The sequence below is a fragment of the Xenopus laevis genome, chromosome 3L (genome assembly GCF_017654675.1).
Source record: "Xenopus laevis strain J_2021 chromosome 3L, Xenopus_laevis_v10.1, whole genome shotgun sequence".
Classification (NCBI taxonomy): Eukaryota; Metazoa; Chordata; class Amphibia; order Anura; family Pipidae; genus Xenopus; species Xenopus laevis.
Window position 1 is genome coordinate 99,007,906 of NC_054375.1, and position 19,073 is coordinate 99,026,978.

General features: G+C 39.9%; 1 protein-coding gene across 1 annotated transcript; it reads right to left on the minus strand.

Annotated features, from left to right (window-relative positions):
* Window positions 1-2,700: 2,700 nt before the first annotated feature.
* On the minus strand, window positions 2,701-19,030 carry anxa2.L (annexin A2 L homeolog). The gene is given in 13 exon segments (NM_001087783.1): window positions 2,701-2,893; window positions 3,969-4,091; window positions 5,588-5,646; window positions 5,940-6,035; window positions 6,149-6,242; window positions 6,783-6,842; window positions 7,581-7,660; window positions 9,057-9,147; window positions 11,719-11,832; window positions 13,292-13,386; window positions 14,747-14,849; window positions 14,989-15,047; window positions 18,958-19,030. Coding segments are annotated over 12 exon segments (1,023 nt in total). The 5' UTR covers window positions 15,037-15,047; window positions 18,958-19,030; the 3' UTR covers window positions 2,701-2,833.
* Window positions 19,031-19,073: the final 43 nt, after the last annotated feature.

Genomic DNA, 19,073 nt, shown 5'->3' on the forward strand with positions numbered 1-19,073 from the left:
TAGATTAAAATATAAAGGAGCTACTGGAAATAGGTAGTTATTTAAGTACAGCGTATCTAATTTATTTATAAGAATGTTATTAAGTTGGCAGCTCTGAATAGGATGTTAGATTAAGCCAAGTATAATAGAGTTTACAAAAGCATAACCTAATTTTTTTTAAATAATAGGATGATCTTAAAAGGGGTTTGCTGATTAAGGTTATTGTCTTGAATCTAAAGTGTAGAACACTAACAACTCCAATTGTATACTAGTTGATATATACATGTTTCTGATAATTAATGCTTTCCATTTGGAATGCTGCAGGTGTCAAGAAAACCTTCACTGAAACTGCATAGAAGGAGACTTCACTATCCATTTAAGGATTTTTTTCTTCATTAGTGCAATCTGGTTATGGGATTACGTACCAAGAGAGGTAGGTAATGAACGATTTATTGATTGTGTTCAAAACTATATTGAAACTATCTAAAGGGGAACTATAGCAAAAACTAAAAATGAATATAAGCTTCATCATACTGAAATCAAAACTTTCTAAAAACAATAAATTAAATATTCTGCATTGTTTCTGAAATAATCAAGTTTATGTTCACTATCCCTCTCTCAGTATCTGTTTCTCTTCATTCAGTCTTCATGCAGCAGTTGGGTGTCAGATAGTCATTGACAGTTAGATCCAATATATCTTTTAGGGGGCTTCCTTTCCTAGCAGATGTAAAGGCATGTTCAGCAGTGACATAAAGTTTATTGGATTAACAGAAAATATGCATCATAACAAAATTAGACAGGTGCATAAATGTCGGTACCCCAACAGAGATATTACATCAATACTTAATTGAGCCTCCTTTCGCAAATGTAACAGCCTCTAGACACCTCCTATAGCCTTTGATGAGTGTCTGGATTCTGGATGGTAGTATTTTTGACCATTCATCCATAGAAAATCTCTCCAGTTCAGTTAAATTTGTGAGCTGCCAAGCATGGACAGCCTGCTTCAAATCATCCCATAGATTTTCGATGATATTCAAGTCGGGGGACTGTGACGGCCAATCCAGAATATTGTACTTCTCCCTCTGCATAAATGCCTTTGTAGATTTCGAAGTGTGTTTAGGGTCATTTTCTTGTTGGAATATCCAACCCCTGTGTAACTTCAACTTTGTGACTGATGCCTGAACATTATCCTGAAAAATTGGGTTGAATTCACCGACCCTCAACTTTAACAAGGGCCCCAGTCCCTGAACTAGCCACACAGCATGATGGAACCTCCACCAACTTTGACAGTAGGTAGCAGGTGTTCTTCTTCCGCCATGCAAAGCACTTTTTGTTATGACCAAATAACTCAATTTTTGTCTTATCAGTCCAAAGCACGTTGTTCCAAAATTACTGTGGCTTGTCTAAATGAGCTTTTGCATACATCTATTTGTGGCATGAGCTCAGAAAGGGCTTCTTTCTCCTCACCCTGCCATACAGATTTCTTGTGCAAATTGTGCTGAATTGTAGAACGATGTACAGATACACCATCTGCAGCAAGATGTTCTTGCAGGTCTTTGGAGGTGATCTTTGGGTTGTCTGTAATCATTCTCACAATCCTCCGCATATGCCGCTCCTGTATTTTTCTTTGCTTGCCAGACTTGGGGCTTACAGCAACTGGGCCTGTGACCTTCCATGTCCTGATTACATTCCCTACAGTTGAAACTGACAGTTTAAACCTCTAAGATAGCTTTTTGTAGCACTCTCCTAAACCATGATAATGAACAATATTGGTTTTCAGATCTTTTGAGAGTTGCTTTGAGGATTCCATGCTGTCACTCCTCAGTGGAGAGTCAAACAGAAGCACAACTTGCAATTGACCACCTTAAATACCTTTTCTCATGATTGGACACCCCTGCCTATGAAGTTCAAGGCTTAATCAGCTAATCCAAAAAATTTGGTATTGCCAGAAATCAGTATAGAGCAGTTACAGGCATTCAAATTAGCAAAATTACAAGGTTACCCACATTTTTGCACAGCCATTTTTTGCATTTGATTTAATTTCATACAACTGAATAGTGCTTCACTAAAAATCTTTGTTCAGAAATTATTCAGATGTTCCTGGGAAATGAAAGACATACCACTGTTATCTTTTTTGTTGAAAGTGGAGTAAATTATTATGCAGGCTGAGAGGGGTTCCCAAACTTTTTCATATGACTGTATATAACTATCTTATGGTCTTGCACTTCACTCAGGGACCTGCATTTGGATGGTAGCTGCAGTTTTACATGCAAGAACTATATTGTATATATTTAAATAAGCATTGAATTGTATCATGATTAGGGTACTACCAGCAAAATATGAGATTTTCTTACAACCTGTATTTGAAAATCTGTGCTCACTGTAATAAGAGGGTCAAAAAATGTATAATCGCACCTGACCATTAGTCGATTTGAAACCACCATTGGACTGGAACCTGTACATCACTAGTGTATGCTATGTCTGTTTAATGTGCAGTTGAGATCCTTTTCTTTATTGCAGCTATATGTTGCAACATTTAAGCAAGTTATCTTCTTGCATATTCTCTGTTGCTGGACATATACACACGTTGCTTGCTGCATACAGAAATACAAAAAAAGTTTATCCTTTAAGTGCCATGGATTGCAGATATTTGTAACGCAGAAGTATATACACATGTGTTTGGTGCAAACAAACAGAACACAAAGACAACTCCCACAGGGAAGAAAAGATAAAATATGGAGTGGTTTTATTGGTAAGGAATCAGGAATGGAGTAGGAATGTAAGATTGGCTGAAGTGCTGTTCAGAACACAGTCAAGCAGTGAAGGGGAGAGCAGATCCGGTTTTCTTGGAAATTTAATCATCTCCTCCACAGAGGTTAAGGAGGGCACGCTGGTAATCACCTTTTGTGTCTTGCTGTAAAGAGAGGGAAAATGTAATAAAACAATTCTGAAGGCATTTAGCACAGCCCTAAAGCTAATTTTTACAAAAACGATATCCTTTTGCAGTAGAGTGACAAAAGAAATGTGTAAAAAGTTGTTTTGCCATTCATTTCCCCCCACTAGGAGATGAAAGCTGCAAAGGAGACATTATTAAACAAAGAATGGCTTCTCTGTTTAAAGGATTTTGCCGTCTGGCCCTGGAAGTGTTCTGAAAGGAACGGTCAAGCCAGACAATCCATTCCAGTGGTCCAGCTCACATTTTGGCGCTCACTTTACATGGGAAGGCTGTCCTGTGGAAAGGTTTTAGGAAGGTCTTTCAGGAGCAGGGCACAGAACAAGAAGGTTACCTGTCTGTGTTAGGAACTCCCAGAGGGGCTGGGGTGCTGCCTGACACTGTAAGGAGCACAGAGAGATGTGACCAGGTGATTGAGAGTCTAAAGTGGTTGAGAAAAGCCAGAAGGTGAAACAGGCCAGAGACTGGTGAGCTGGTATCCCAGGATGGGAGAGTCCGCATGGCATAGGGAGAAGCCCAGAATATTCCTGAGTGTGGAATGCACCCTGTATGGTGAGAACCCCAGAGTGGGGAAAAGTCTGGGATGTGTGTGGTTGAACTGCTAATGAACTGTGGTCCAGTTACCTTTATCTTTGGAAGAATTTGCCAAAAGAAACCTGTGTTTTTGCCTGAAGACATAGTGTCCCTGTCTTTATGCTCCTGATCCTCTGCTTACCTGCCTACCATAGCTAATTTCCCCCAAAATCTGTGTACAGGCAGCCAGCTTGTCAAACCTTATAGTGCTCATTTTAAAACTGGGAGTGGACAAAGTCCATAAAGCACCATGTTTTCTGTACTTTGCAACTTTTTCTCTTTCCTCTACCCATCCCATTGTGTAGTTCCTAGGACTGGGAACAAGAAATAGAATTACCGTTACCTTAGCCTATGTGGCTGTTCCTCTGAATGAGAATCTAGCACATTTCACAGGCTATCCATTATTTCTGCATGGAGCCCATTGCATAAAAAAGACAGTCTGTGCATTTCTACTTATACCTACCCCAATGAAGTAATGTAACGATTTGCCATATTTCTTCTTAAATTCTTGTCTGATTTTCAGCATGTCTAATTCACTTCGTGAAACCATAATTCGGATCAAGATTTTGTCTTTGGTTCCTTTGCCCTGGTAGAGTAATATATTTTTTTTCAGAAATGGAAGACAGGTCAGAATGTGTAATAGGACTGGTCTTGTATCTGAACAAATCTTAAAATGTGGCTAATGCTCAGTTACATAAATATAAAACAATGTACAATGCCATGACACATGTTAAATCTCATGGAGAGAAGTAGTTCGCTTTGAAATGTTGGGGTATTGTCTTTAGTATGAAAGCGTCTACTTCACTTTTTTTTTTGTATTTCATTATTGCTGTATAATGATTATACTTCTGATATAAAGATTTACTGTTTTGACATGCCATCTGGCATTTAAGTGCAGGCACAGTTTCATCACTAAATAAAGAACAAAGAGGCTAAAGGGTTAAAATGTCTATCAGAACACATTTCATTGACGACTACTAGCACATTTATGGTCTTACAAATTTTGCCATGGAAATTTGCAGCAAATTCCTATTCAATAAAAGGTGATTTTGTCAAAGAGTGCTTTTTGCACTTTAGTATAGTTGCACTCCTGGACATTCAGTCCTTTCTGCCTCCTGTTCTGGATTGAGCACAGTTGCTATTGTCATCTCCAAACTAGGAGGGGGCTCCAGGGTTCGCACAGTGCTCTGTATCAATCACCAAAGCACAGTTTTACCAGAGGAAGCCCTATCCTTCTGTCATAACTGCACATTGGTGATTAATACAGAGTGCATGTCACTGACACATTAAGGGGAACATTTACTTAGAGTAAAGGATTATAAGGAAAAAAACGTTGTTTTTTTTGGCTACTTCGACCATCGAATTGGCTACTTCGACCTTCAACTTCAAACGATTCAAACTAAAAATCGTTCGACTATTCGACCATTCGATAGTCGAAGTACTGTCTCTTTAAAAAAAACTTCGACCACCTACTTCGCCACCTAAAACCTACTGAGCATCAATGTTAGCCTATGGGGAAGGTCCCCATAGGCTTTCTAACAAATTTCCGATCGAAGGAAAATCGTTCGATCGATGGATTCGATTAGATTTTTCCTACGATCGTTCGAACGAACAGCGGTAAATCCTTCGACTTCGATATTCGAAGACGAAGGATTTTACTTTGACGGTCGAATATCGAGGGTTAATTAACCCTCGATATTCAACCCATAGTAAATGTGCCCCTAAGTGCTGGAAATGATGACAACTAGACCTCAAAACTTTTTACTGCAAATGTGTCCAATTTGCAGAACAGTGTGAGTTCATTTGTGCTAATCTAACTTCCTCTGATAGGTAAAGCGCTGCATTGTGGGGGAAAAAATGATGGCAATTGCACTGCAAACTTTGGTTCACTGCACTTGTGGTTGTAATCGACCCCCAAACATCTGGGGTCACTAAATTTTGCTGAGATTTAACAGCACAGACTCACAGCCTTTGGTGTATATCTAGTTCTCTAGTTGAACAGTTGCCATTTGAATACACTAGGTTTACAGACAATAAGACCTGTCTTCAACTAGATTGAATAGGTTTGGTCTTTGATACTACCTTCATTGACTCGTACAGTCTGTCAGCAAAATATAGGGGTTTGTTCTGGATGCACTGAACTGTAATAAAGAGAAATAAAGGAGAGGTCAGTGACAGTTAAATAAATCCCCACTGTTACTTGTACTTCCTTAAAGGCATGCTGCACCAAACAAATGGGAGGAAATTACACCTATTAAAAGATAAATATAAACAATAGAATAAACTTATAAAAAAAAAAAACCACAGCCTTCTCTAAAATGACTGAACACCAAACTAACCAGAATTTCAAAGCAAAATTAGTGTTCGTGCATATTAACAGCAGATATTTGCAAAGAGAAAGCAGTTTGTCTGTTGGTACAACTTCAAGACATACCTAGATTCAAAAAGGCATTCTCCAGATCTCCTTTCACTTCCTTCTTTATGCTCTCCTCAATGTCATATGGGCTGTAGCTCTTGTATCTTTCAAATACTAGCAAAATTAGGAATATGTTGTTATACATCAAATCAATAACCTGCAGAAGTAATAGATGTGATGTGACCAGAAAGCCAGGAACCGGCTATGATTTCATGGTTTAAACAAACCTTTCTGAAGGTGGGGGATGCTCCTTTCTGTCATTATTGTGATCCATTTGGTCACGTCTGTACCTTTCCTCTTCACCCCAGCTTCATACAGCTCCTAAATGGCACGAAACATTAGTCAGAGTGCGGTTTTGTAATATTCTGACAAAACCCAAACTGTGCTTATTGCACAAAAACAGGTTCTCAATGCATTAGCTAGACTTAAAAGCCAGCATAATACTGTGTTTGGAAAGTCTTTAATTTTAGAAAAAAAAATTACTTTGCTTCACTTGGAAGCAGAAAAGTGATATTCTGTGGAGGTTTTAAAACTGTGTGGAAGGCAATATGTAGGCATTTCTTCCCTGCTACAAATATAGCTTGGAATCACCAGGGAGTTGGTAAAAGTTATTGATAAAGACAATAATGAGCAGTGATAATCACGCTGATGGCAGCAGTAAGCATCATGGGGGTGCAGGGCACAGTGTGCTGCAGTGGTGGGCTCTTAGAGGGGGGTGCAGCCAGAGTGGTGGGCCTTTAGCTCAGATTTTCCGATGGGCCCTACCTCCCACATTATAACAATGCCCTTATCTATGGTTTGTGGAATAAAGTGCAAGTTCATCGCACATATCTCTAAAGCCCAAATGAATGGCCTACTTACCCTTGCATCTTGATCAATCTTCTCATAATCTACCATGTTACCGTCTTCCTGCCGTCTTCCCTGCATTCAACAAAGAATATGTAAATGAGGTACAATACGTTTATATACCTGATCAATAGGCATCTGAACCAGGGGGCTACAGAGGTCATGGTCCTCCAAATTTTACCCCCACACCAAGTTAGTAAAGCAGCGTGTGATTCATTGGTAGCCAGAGGAGTAAATGTATGAGGGGGACTTGGCAGGCAATGTGACAAGTTTTTTTTACTGCAGCTATTACTGAATTTTAAAAATGGGTTATGCAGCTGTGCATGCAGAAAAACCTATGCAATCTGAGCTGCAGAATAGTTGATAATACGCAAAAGCCATGAATATCCTGTAATTATATCCTTATAATACACAAGAGTCATGAATATCCTGTAATTATATCCTTATAATACACAAAAGCCATGAATATCCTGTAAGTTATATCCTTAAACGGTGCTTAGTGATGTCATCGCTTATAATCTGAGTTTAGTGATGTCATTTCTGTCACAACACACTTTAACTAGTGTATTATATGAGGATATTAGAAGTCACCTTGGCTGAAGGCCTCATGCTTTTATATGGTTATGGAACTCCTTGATAACTTATAATATCCTTATTTTTACAATAAGGGGTACTTTATTCAATATATAAATAGTGCTTAGTGATGTAACTTGTCACATGACTCACTGAAACTTGTGCATTATAATAACGAATTGCTTCTCAAAACATCTGGTTCCAGTGTTTGTAAAGAAGTCTCTCAGTTCATGATCTCACCTTAGCAAGAGCCACCATTAATTTACGGAAATCGCCAGATGTGTCAGACATAATGTCTTTTTCCAGTTCTGTCTTGAATACTGGGGAGTAAATGAAAACCATGACAAACTGTATATATTTTATATATCAAATACTAAAACATTACTGAATACATTTTGCTCTTATTATCATTGTTTTTTTTGTCTTTTTATTAAAGGGACATGAAATGGGGTATATCAATAGATAACTGGCAGTGTAGGGCACACCAGGTGGGTTGGGGGGGGCAGGTTTGAGGTGTGTGTACATCAGGATGGGGCCCAAGGCCGTGAAAATTATGTCCCTGGTTGCAAATACACTCCCAGGCATGCCGATTAGTCTCTGAGCTGAATTAGAGAGGGCATTTATCCCTGCCTCCACAGTCCACGCACAAGTAAAAGCACTGCGTACCATTGCATTAAAGGGTGCCTTCTGTTTAACTTGGTCTGCAGCACTCAGTACAGTTTATTAATTAGACCTGTTGATTTCAATGTTGTTTGCTTTTAAAGGGAAGAGTCTGGAAGCCCTTAATGTTAACTCAAAGTAAACAACTATAATGTATTAAAAACGGTTTAATCAGGATAAAAATGTTAAATAGAACTTAAAGGGATTCTGTCATGATTTTTATGATGAATTTTTTATTTCTAAATTACACTGTTTGCACTGCAAATAATTCACTCTACAATATAAAATTTAATTTCTTAACCAGCCAGTGTATTTTTTTTAAGTTGTACTATTGGTGTGTAGGCAGCCATCTCAAGTCATTTTGCCTGGGCATGTGCTTTCAGAAAGAGACAGCACTTAGGATGGAACTGCTTTCTGGCAGGCTGTGGTTTCTCCTACTCAATGTAACTGAATGTGTCTCAGTGGGACCTGGATTTTTCTATTGAGTGTTGTTCTTAGATCTACCAGGCAGCTGTTATCTTGTGTTAGGAAGCTGCTATCTTGTTACCTTCCCATCTTCTGTTGTTGGACTGCTGGGGGGGTGGGAAGGGGATGATATCACTCCAACTTGCAGTACAGCAGTAAAGAGTGACTGAAGTTTATCAGAGCACAAGTCACATGACTTGGGGCAGCTGGGAAACTGAGAATATGTCTAGCCCTATGTCAGATTTCAAAATTAAATATAACAAAATCTGTTCTTGCTCTTTTGAGAAACTGATTTTAATGCAGAGTTCTGCTGGAGCAGCACCATTAACTGATGCGTTTTGAAAAAAAACTTTTTTCCCCCCATGACAGTATCCCTTTAAATGCAACTGTATTCATGAGCTTTTCTCAACCTGTCCTATCCCTGTATGATTATTGGTATGTGCCAGCTTCAGGCTCTTTGTTGTTGTTTTTAAAGTTTAGTACATAAAGATATCACAGAACCATTTGAATTTGCAGGTTAAAATAAATCTGCTGTAAGAAAATGTTAGCTGCCTGAAATGCAGGTTTGCAGCATGATTTTCCCAAACTTACATTCTCTGTATGCATTTTGAATATCCAGCAACTCTTTATTTGTCCTGGAGCAGATGATCTCAATTAAGGTATCTTCATCAGTGCCCAGTCCCTGAAACAGAAATCAGCCTGACTGTAATCTTGTAATTTAAAGAGACTCTATGCACCACCCACTACGGAAAGCAGAGGGACTTCAAATCCCAGAATTCATCACTTTAGCTTTATCATTCTCATCTCCGCATAAGGGGTTATGGGAAATCACTCGTTGGAATGATCGTGGATTATTTGTGTGTGTTCAGAGGGTGTATATGCTCCTTTTCAACAGAATACCAACTGAATGAGTTTGTGTTAAAAAAAAATAAAATAAAGTACTTTAAAAGGGGACCAATCCAAAACAATTATTCCAAATCCAATTTTATCACGTTAATCAAACAAAATAAAGTTTAATTACACTATATAAATTATTTGAATCTTGTTTCCTTAGATCTGAGAATTCATAATTATAGCAAGCAGGCAGCAGCCATTTTGTGGACACTGTTATTAAGACAAGCCTCGCATCATCTCAGAATCTTGTTTGTGCACCAGAATGGGGGACCTGATGCCCCTCCCCATGTACTGGCTACACAATTAAATGGTAAACAAAGAGGAGGAATGTGGGGAGAGCAATGACATCTACTAAGTGCTGAAAGGAAAGTGAAAGTAGTTGCCTACCCAGCCCCTATGCCTAAATGCTTAGTATGAATTGTACTGAGCAACAAGGAAATCAGGATCACACTACCCTCACTCTTCTGGGTGCATTTCAGGGGGGGGACAGTGTTGAAACTGATCAGGGTAACACTTTTTAGGATTTTCATTTCTTAATTACCAAACTACATATTCCTAAAATGTGTCTCCTTTAAAAAGATACCATACCAGTCTCCTAATTTTCTACCATTCAAATCAGTCTATGTGTTAAAGGTGACTGAACTAACATGTATGAAACTTGCAAGACACTCTGCTTAGCAACAATGTTTGTTGTCTCTGAAGGTTTTCATTCATTAAAGTCAAGATACTGTATACAGTATCCAGGGTTGGACTGGGGGGCCCACCGGCCTCCCCGCCCCCTACCGTGACGCATCGCTCTGCACGCACACTTGTAGAAATGCTCTGTGCGCACACATGAAGGAGCACAACGCGCAGGCGGAGTAGTGCTGAAAATCCCAATTTGGGGGAGAGGGGGCCTGGCCGGGCCAGTCCGACACAGACAGTATCTAGTGGAGATGTCTAAACAACTGGACTTTGAGTAATCTTGTATACGTTTCACCACTCATCCAAATCCAAGCTTCAGTTGTAGGGAATTGCCCAGCATTTTAAATCCTTTAGTTATTAAGGTGCACGTTAAAACAAAGGTCGCACTGAAGCCAAAATACTAAATCATGCATTAAGTGACTCTCGACTTTTATCTAGATTCCCCCTAAAGAAAAGCCTAGTGGCATTGTATGAGTGAGGGGCACTGGGCTCTTAAGCTGGCCATAGACGCAAAATCCGAAAATCGTACGAAACCTCAATTCGTACGATTTTCGGATCATGTGTGTAGTGTCCCAACATTTATCTTTGAACGAAAAAACTCTGGCACTCAAGGCAAGTGAAATGCAGGGTTCCCCCTTGCTTTTATTTCTTGTGCAGACGTGCGATGTTTCGGGGTTACCCCCTTTATCAAGCATGCTTGATAAAGGGGGTAACCCCGAAACGTCGCACGTCTGCACAAGAAATAAAAGCAAGGGGGAACCCTGCATTTCACTTGCCTTGAGTGCCAGAGTTTTTTCGTTCAAATATATATTGGGGACTGCCGTACCTCCACCCTGTGCACCAGGCGTTCTCTGGTAAGCCATTTGAGTGTGCTCTGCTTCATCCAAAGTTTCTGTTACCAACATTTATCTTGCCATGCCGATCGGTCGTTCAGTCGTTCTGACATGTTAAAAGATTTGTCGGCTGACATTCTCTCTGCATATATTGCCGATCTGACAATCTTCAGTGGGAGACTGTCAGCTTTGTCGGACAAAAACTTTCCTACGATTGCTGTGGGGCAAAACATCGGCTAATCTGTTCTTTACTGCTTTGTTTGATCTGAATGGTTAGTGGCAGGTTGGGAGATTAGGACATATGATCGTAGGTATTGCAGGGAAATCTTTGCATCTATGGCCATCTTAAATCTTAGCATCATGAGTTGCCTGCGGAGAAACACAGGCCGAGAATCCACTCCTCCTTTGCTGCCTTCTGCGTCTACAGCCGGAAACATTACCTCCTCTTGGGTGTAGGCAGACAACGGATTTCATTGCAAAATCTTGAATAGCTTGTGCTTATGAGAATTGTGATATTAACAGAAACAGACTCAGTAAAGGCTAACTTATAGCTGGCAGTTTGTAATTTTTTTTAAAGGTTTCAAGTTCTAAGTTGTCGATCGTTGTACAGAAGATTTCCTTTCTGCTCTGAGACAGTTCCAGACAAGAACAACATGTAAAAACATATCCAAATATCACCAAATGCCCTATAAAAGCCTCTGTGTAGTGTCATATATTCCACAGCTGAAACGTGCAGTTATAATTGTTACCTTCATTGATTCTATTCATATAGTAAGAGGAGAGCACTCCAATGCAGCAAAACACTGTGATTGTGTTTATTTAAAGACTACTACACTTCTTACCTTCATTGAAGCCTTCAGCTCCGAAGCATCATACTGAGGCCGAGTCTTTATTAGTCCCAGCATCACAGTTTCCAAATTACCAGAGAGAGCTCCCTTTAAAGCCGATGGCAGGTCCTGGATGAAGCATAGAGGTTATTGTTAGCAATCCCAAACCAAAAATATTATGTATCACTTTTATAAACTGGCACAGGTTGCACCCCCTCCTGCTTCTTTAGAGATCTGTGCAAGTTAATTGTCCGTATGTTTGTTTTGGGGATGTCTAAACACACAACCACAAATATCAACTTTGTGGCCAGTATTCATACTGTCTTAGGGCCCTTACACACAGGCGGTTTTGCCTGTGCTCCCCTACGTTGTGCTTCCGTTCAGCCGCAGGGGAGCTCAGGAGCAGACGCATTCAATTATTGTGAAGGGGGCTGTACTCACACAGACGCATGTATGCGCCGAACGCAGGTGAAATGCAACATGCTGCGTCCCAACCTGTGTTTGGTGCTTACATGTGTGTGCGAGTACAGCCTTCTTCACAATAATTGAGTGTGTCTACTGCTGCGCTCCCCAGCGCCTAAACAGAAGAAAACGTAATGCAGGGGAATGCAGGTAAAACCGCCCTTGTGTAAGACAGGTCTTGTCTCAAAGCTATAACACTCATTTCTTGAAATCTTGATCAGATGAGACAGTGTGGAAAGCGGCTACTATGAGCCAGCAGTAAAGAAGTCACTTAATAGGCAACACCTTTTTTGAGCAGTATTCAGTCTAATATTGTATTCAAGTACAAATAGTGAATTAATCTATGCAGATGCAATATAAAGGACAAGATCTTTAGAACAGTGATCAGATCGTGATTGATTTATGTTGCAAATGTTATGCACAAAGTCCTTGGTACACAATCATTTCTCATTAGCATTATCCCTTTCTCAGCATTATAATCAAGTTATTCAGGATCTCTGAGTGACATCTTGGCAGCACAAACAAGTATTATCAGTTTTCATGAATGAATTTTTTCTGTATTCAGAAAGATGATTTGTTTTGATAAGAAGCCAAAAGAATCCAACCACATTATCTTAATGCAAGCAGTCCTTTAATGTGCCGCTCCATAATCTATGACCGATCCTGAAGAAGGGAGGCTGTGTCCCCCCGAAACGTTGAATATTTATTGTTGGTGGCATTAATAAAAGGGGCACAATCCCCAACTGCAATATTGGTGTGTGCGGACCGTTTTTCGAAACTACAAAGCAGTAAGGTGACCTGGCAAGGTCAACGGTAGACCAGCACCACTACGCAGAATAAGTGGAAGGAGGTGTGCGGTAACACAAAGTTTTATTTTACCGCTCCATAATCTATGACATTACAATACAAACAGCGACTGCTGCAAAGCTCAGATGTACAGAGAGCAAAGTAAGGCCCACACAGGCTACCAATTTTGATCCATATGTGCAAAACAGATGTTTTTCCTGTGTTTTCTTAGGTGAGGTGTGGGCACTTAAAACATTCTTTGATGGGACCTATTTTCACCATTGTTAATAAATCAAATGTATGTACTTATCACACTTTTTGAAAACAAAGCATTGTTCACCTTCTTTGTTCTCCTGTGGAAGGCAAATGCTATGTCTTGTCTCTGTTCATTACTGCGGTTTGTTAGAATATTAATGATCGTCAGCTCGTCCACACCTGGTAGACAAGGAAAGATTTTGCAATAAACTGATGAAGCTGTAACTGCCAGTGCATGTGCACAACAGGTAACAATGTTCAGAAATACAGGCGGAGCCCTTTTCTACTAAAGCAGGTCATATAGGGATAAACTACCTGCTTGACTCCACAAATCAACTGTGGACAAATTAAAGAGGTTATTTGTTTTATTTTTAAAATAACTTTTAGTAGAGCGTGATATTCTGAGACAATTTATAAATGGTCTTTATTTCTTATTGTTTGTGGTTTTTGAATCATTTAGCTTTTTTATGCTGCAGCTCTCCAGTTTGGAAAGGCGACAGCTATTTGGTTGCCAAGGTTTAAATTACCCTATCAACCAGGCATTTATTTGACTAAGAGACTGGCATAGGAAGAGGCTAGGTACTGAATAGAAAGGCAAGTCATAAAAAATTACAGTAATTGGTCAGATTTTCTATTACAAGACACGGTAAGTGCAAGTTGGAATGCATCAAACGCCATATACACATCTTGCAACTACAGCCTCTCCACCCACTGCACCTATTAAAGTTAATGAGGAGGTTTGTATTGAACACTTTCCATGAACTAGGCTGAGTGCAGAACTTTGTAATAGAGCATTTCCCCCCACATTTTCAGTTTATTTTATGGGAGGGTATAACCCTGGGAATTGCCCCAATTGTTTGCACGCAATAAATAAAATAATAGTCATTGTGGTCCATTTGGTCAATGATTAAGTACAAACAGATGCACTCATTAGTGAATGGATTAATCAATATATGTCTGGTCAAAAGCATTCAAACTGTTCTATTGTGATTAAAAATTACTTGTTTTGTTTGATATTGTGTGTGTGTGGCTTTAAGGGGCAGTAAACACAACATTTTAAAGAAATTGGGTTAATGTTAAAAGACTCCCAATTGATATCCAACACCAGCCCTCTATTGAATAATATGTAGTAGGTACGGGATCCGTTATCCAGAAAATCATTATCCAGAAAGCTCCGAATTATGGAAAGGCTGTCTCCCATAGACTCCATTTTATCTACATAATTCAAATTTTCAAAAATGATTTCCTTTTTCTCTGTAATAATAAAACAGTACCTTGTACTTGATCAAAACTTAGATAAAATGAATCCTTATTGGAAGCAAACCCAGCCTATTGGGTTTATTTAATGTTTACATGATTTTCTAGTACAGTTAAGGTATGAAGATCCATCATCCAGAAAGCCTCAGTCCCAAGCATTCTGAATAACAGGTCCCATTCCTGTTATAGCAGCTACTGATTACTAAGACACTGCATGCTTCTGAGGTGTTAGCAAATATACCAGGACACATATATCAAGTTGCTAAGCCTCTAGACAACCCACCTTTAGTCTTAATGGCAGTTTCGATGGCTGCTGCATCCTTTTCTGCATCAAAGTGTGTGGCTGCTTTGACTGAACCTAATTTGGACTGCCTTGAAGATGATTGCTAGATATAAAGAAAAGCAAACATATAAAAGGGGCATAATATGCAGTTCAACAGGTGCCAAGGTTTGTTGACTGACATAATCCACATATAAAAGTTAATCTTTGTTTAAACACATTTTAAACATTCACAACCGACTTACATTTCCTTCCAAGGACAGCTTGCCCAGGATCTCATGAATAAGCGCCATTGGTACAGCAGCTGAAATATCAAGGCAAAGTCATTAAGTAAAATACTGTGCATTCTACACACAAATGTTGCCTCATTTCTGATTCCGAAGTTAAAAGGAGAAATGTCTAGAACTGTTATTTATAGTTGAAAAATACTTGTTTTTTCTGAGCAGTTCAAGAATATGTATTACTCAAGATTTTTTTTTCTGCTAACGATCCTATCTCACTGTGTGCTCCTATTTATAAACCTGCTCCTGCCCCGCTGTGACGTCACAGCACGAGTATATAAGAATATACATCCAGGAGGATGTTGGGGTACTAGAAGGTCGCGGGTGGGCACAGGGTAAAGTTCAGCCTGCAAACTTTGTGCGGAAGTCGGCCTCACCCGCAGGTTTTGGGTCGGCCCATACGTCACTAATGTATGGCCTGGGTTAACAGGCCCGGACTGGCAATCTGTGGGTTCTGGCAAATGCCAGAGGGGCTGCTGTAAGATGCCATAGACAGTCACTATTTAGTGGGCTGTTTGGGCCTCTGTGTACTTGAAATACCAGGGCCTATTTTGATTTCCAGTTCAGACTTGCCCGGTTATATAAATCATAGAGAGCAGGCCAGGATGGGTTGGTCTTAGACTGGGTGAAAGCAGGTTAACATTAGTGTAGGTCAAAAGATTTTTTTGACAGTGGCATCATTAGTAGACATTATTATTATTATTATTATTAAGAAACTGCATAAGCAAAGAAGAACCATTTCAAGTAAATTAGTTACATAGTGAAATTAAACAAATAACCATTTGATCAGTCATGTGAAGAGGAGTGCTACATCTAAGCCATGTGAAGTGGCATGAGGAGCCTAGGGTTCCCAATCATATATGTTACAGTATAGTAACCAAATGCCAATTGTTTTTTAGCGGCTGTAAATATCAATGTTTTTGGTCTGCAGGCGTTTACTGCCAATAAGAAAATAAAAGCAATCATCGAATTGGTTTTTATGGGCCTCTGAATTGGTGTAATTTGGCATCTATCTTAGTAAATAAGACCCTTATTCACTTCAGATATTCACTACAGAAAAAAGAATAAGAATAACAATTCACATCCAAACATTCAAACTGTTGAATTAAAAATTCCAGACTAAAAGCCATTCGTATTTACATAGAAGAAAAGAATCACTTTCAGATTTAAAGGATCAGGAACACCAAATATATTTCAAACATATGCCTCCAAAAACATCCAAGCTTATCCTCAGCAATGCTTTATGAGATGAGCCTCCAATGCTGCTGATGCAGTGTAAATTTTCAGGAGACCGAGTCTCCATAAAATGTACGAAGGGAGATTTATAATTCTGTTAGAATTCGTCTTAAACAGAAATACACCTTAATACTGTAAATTGACAAATGTGGTACTTCCCCCACAAACAGTAGCTTTGGGGGATGTGCTATATGATCAATGCTTTTCTCCGGGTGTGGCTGTATATAAAGTGTTCATGGTTAAAATGGTGAACTGCATCATGACCCCTGATTCATCAGAACAGACAAAAGGCAAATAAATATAGAGGAAAATCTGTTTCACAACATGGAAAACTCTAATATCCTCCCCCCCCCCCTTTCTCCTATTGTTTCTTCCAGATCTACTGTTCTGGACCACTACCTGTAGGATCATAAAGAGAAAAAAAAGCACAAATAGACTGTAGAGTAGTAACATTACGGAGGCAGATAACAGATGTTTACATAAGCTGCTTCCGTTATACTTTTTTTTTTTATAACAGTAACCACAGAAAATGATCTTTTTTTGTGCAGTTTGCACCTTGAATTGATTGTACACACTGCCTTGTCATTGTCATAGTGTCTGTTCTTCAAATGGTTAAATTAAACAGAAGGAACTATTTAAAACAAACTTGAATTTTACACTCCGTTGCCCTTTAAGTACTCCCCCGGTAAATGCTAGTTTGCACCAGGCTAGATGCCAACTGTGACTCCACCTCAAACATAAATCACTATGCCACACCTCTCCCACTTACTGATGCTCTTCCCCCAGTTTCAGACATGCAGCCATAGTTGTTGCCAAGCACTTTTGCAAGGGAGAGGCTGTCTGCCTGAAATAAGCCACTACTGATTTAAATACAGATAAGGCGTATGTGTTAATGAATGTCCTACCCACACATATGCACAAAGGATGGACTCCCTCCCATCAAAACTAAATTCTTAGCAATTAACAAAATACATCCTTTCAAGTTTGAGTTATTCTACAGACAGTACACAGCAAAATACAGAGATACAGAATGCACAGCACTACAGCTGTTGCAGAACTACACCACAGCCCTGCCCTTCCCTGACTGTGTTATTCTGCAATAACTGGAGTACCAAAGGTTGCCTGCCCTGACCTTAAGCCATGTACAAACTGCCTATGGGGTGGCTTGATCAAGGGCCCAAGTCGTTGCCTTTTTTCTGTATGTGTTTGGGGTGAATAAATTTGACACTTTTTTCAACATTCAGTGTGCCACTGGAATCTCTCTATATGGGGTGGGGAAGATTACATCTGCACAGAGCCAGGCATGTCCGCCTTTAAAGGATAATAGGTATCACCAAACTTTACATTTTCTGCACCTTTAAAATAGCAGAGTAATTACTGTATCAAATTTCAATGTGGGATTATCACTGCATTTGTTTCACAATGTTATTATAGAGAGATTGTTTACGCAATATAACACAACAGTAGAAACAAACACATGTACAGTAGTAAACTGTATCAAATGTACTGTATCCAATTCTGATTTTAGAGATCAAAGTTGAATAAATCCTTGCTAACCTATAGGAGTGCCCACCGACAGCCATTAGAAATGTAGTGTTGTTTTTAGGCAACCAGATAAAGTGGCCACACCCTGGCTCAGGATTAGTAGTTTTACATATCCCAATAACTCCTTCTTCTTCAGAACTGCTAAAAAATGATTTCATCATATTATCTGCATAAATGAATTCATATTAACCAACGTGTGTGCCAGATGCCTAAAAGCATAGTTTGTCCCCACCCAAGATCTACTGAAGGAGTCACAGAGAGTCAGCGTGTCCTTGTCCCTTCGTTTTACTGCAATAAAACACCACATTTTGGTTGCAAGGCTCTTGGTCTATTTATTCCTAATGATAAAGCCGATCATTGCTTTGACTCCGGGGAGAATAAAAGGGACAGAGGCTGGCAGGCCTGAAAGTGCCAAAGCAGATCTGAGGCAGGGATGAACACTGGCAAGGCAACACCCATTATACTACACCCTGTAACTAACATCAGCTGCTTTTTGATTTTTATGTTTTACAACAGCCCCCAACATACCCTGAATAGAGTTGTAGGCATCAAGAGCTGAAAGCTGCAGGTTGGCAAAGACTTATACTAAAGAATGTTCCCCTGCTATACTGGATCTGGCCCAGCTCAGCCCCATACATATGTGGGGTACAATGCCCAGCCTGTCCCTTCATTAACCCACACAGGACAGTGCTCAGGCAGCCTCTCACTGGCCATACATATATGCTGCTTCATCCACTGTTCTGCATGAGAATAAAACAAAAATGGGGTTTCTGGGGTAATATATGTACTAGGTGGCAGGTGCTATTTTTCCAGCATGTCGCAGCCTTGCAGCTGAGGGACTACCACTCCCATGATCCACAGCTGATGAGATGGGGGCGCCTGTAACAAACTGTCTCTCTAGAGCAGTAAATGAAAAGCAATAGGTGAAGCAGCTCCCAGGGTGAGTTACACAGGGACAATGCGCTGCACACTAACGACTCTCTCTCTCTTATAAGTGAATGAGCAAGAGGAAGCCTATAGAAAGTTGCACTAAATTGGCTAAAGTGCCCCAAGCAGCAGGGAGTCTCTCTGTGCGGAAAAGAGCAATAGGCGGCTGCTCCAGAGAAGTAGTTGGAGAGAAAGCAGGAGGGCAGTTGCCATTATTCCCATTACCTGTAGGTGCAGCAGGAGAAGAACAACCCGCAGCTGTCTGGGCAGGGACTGGAGTCTGGACTTCTCCGGGCGTGGCCTTTTTAACTGGGGACCACGTGGAAGTCTTGCCCAACTCG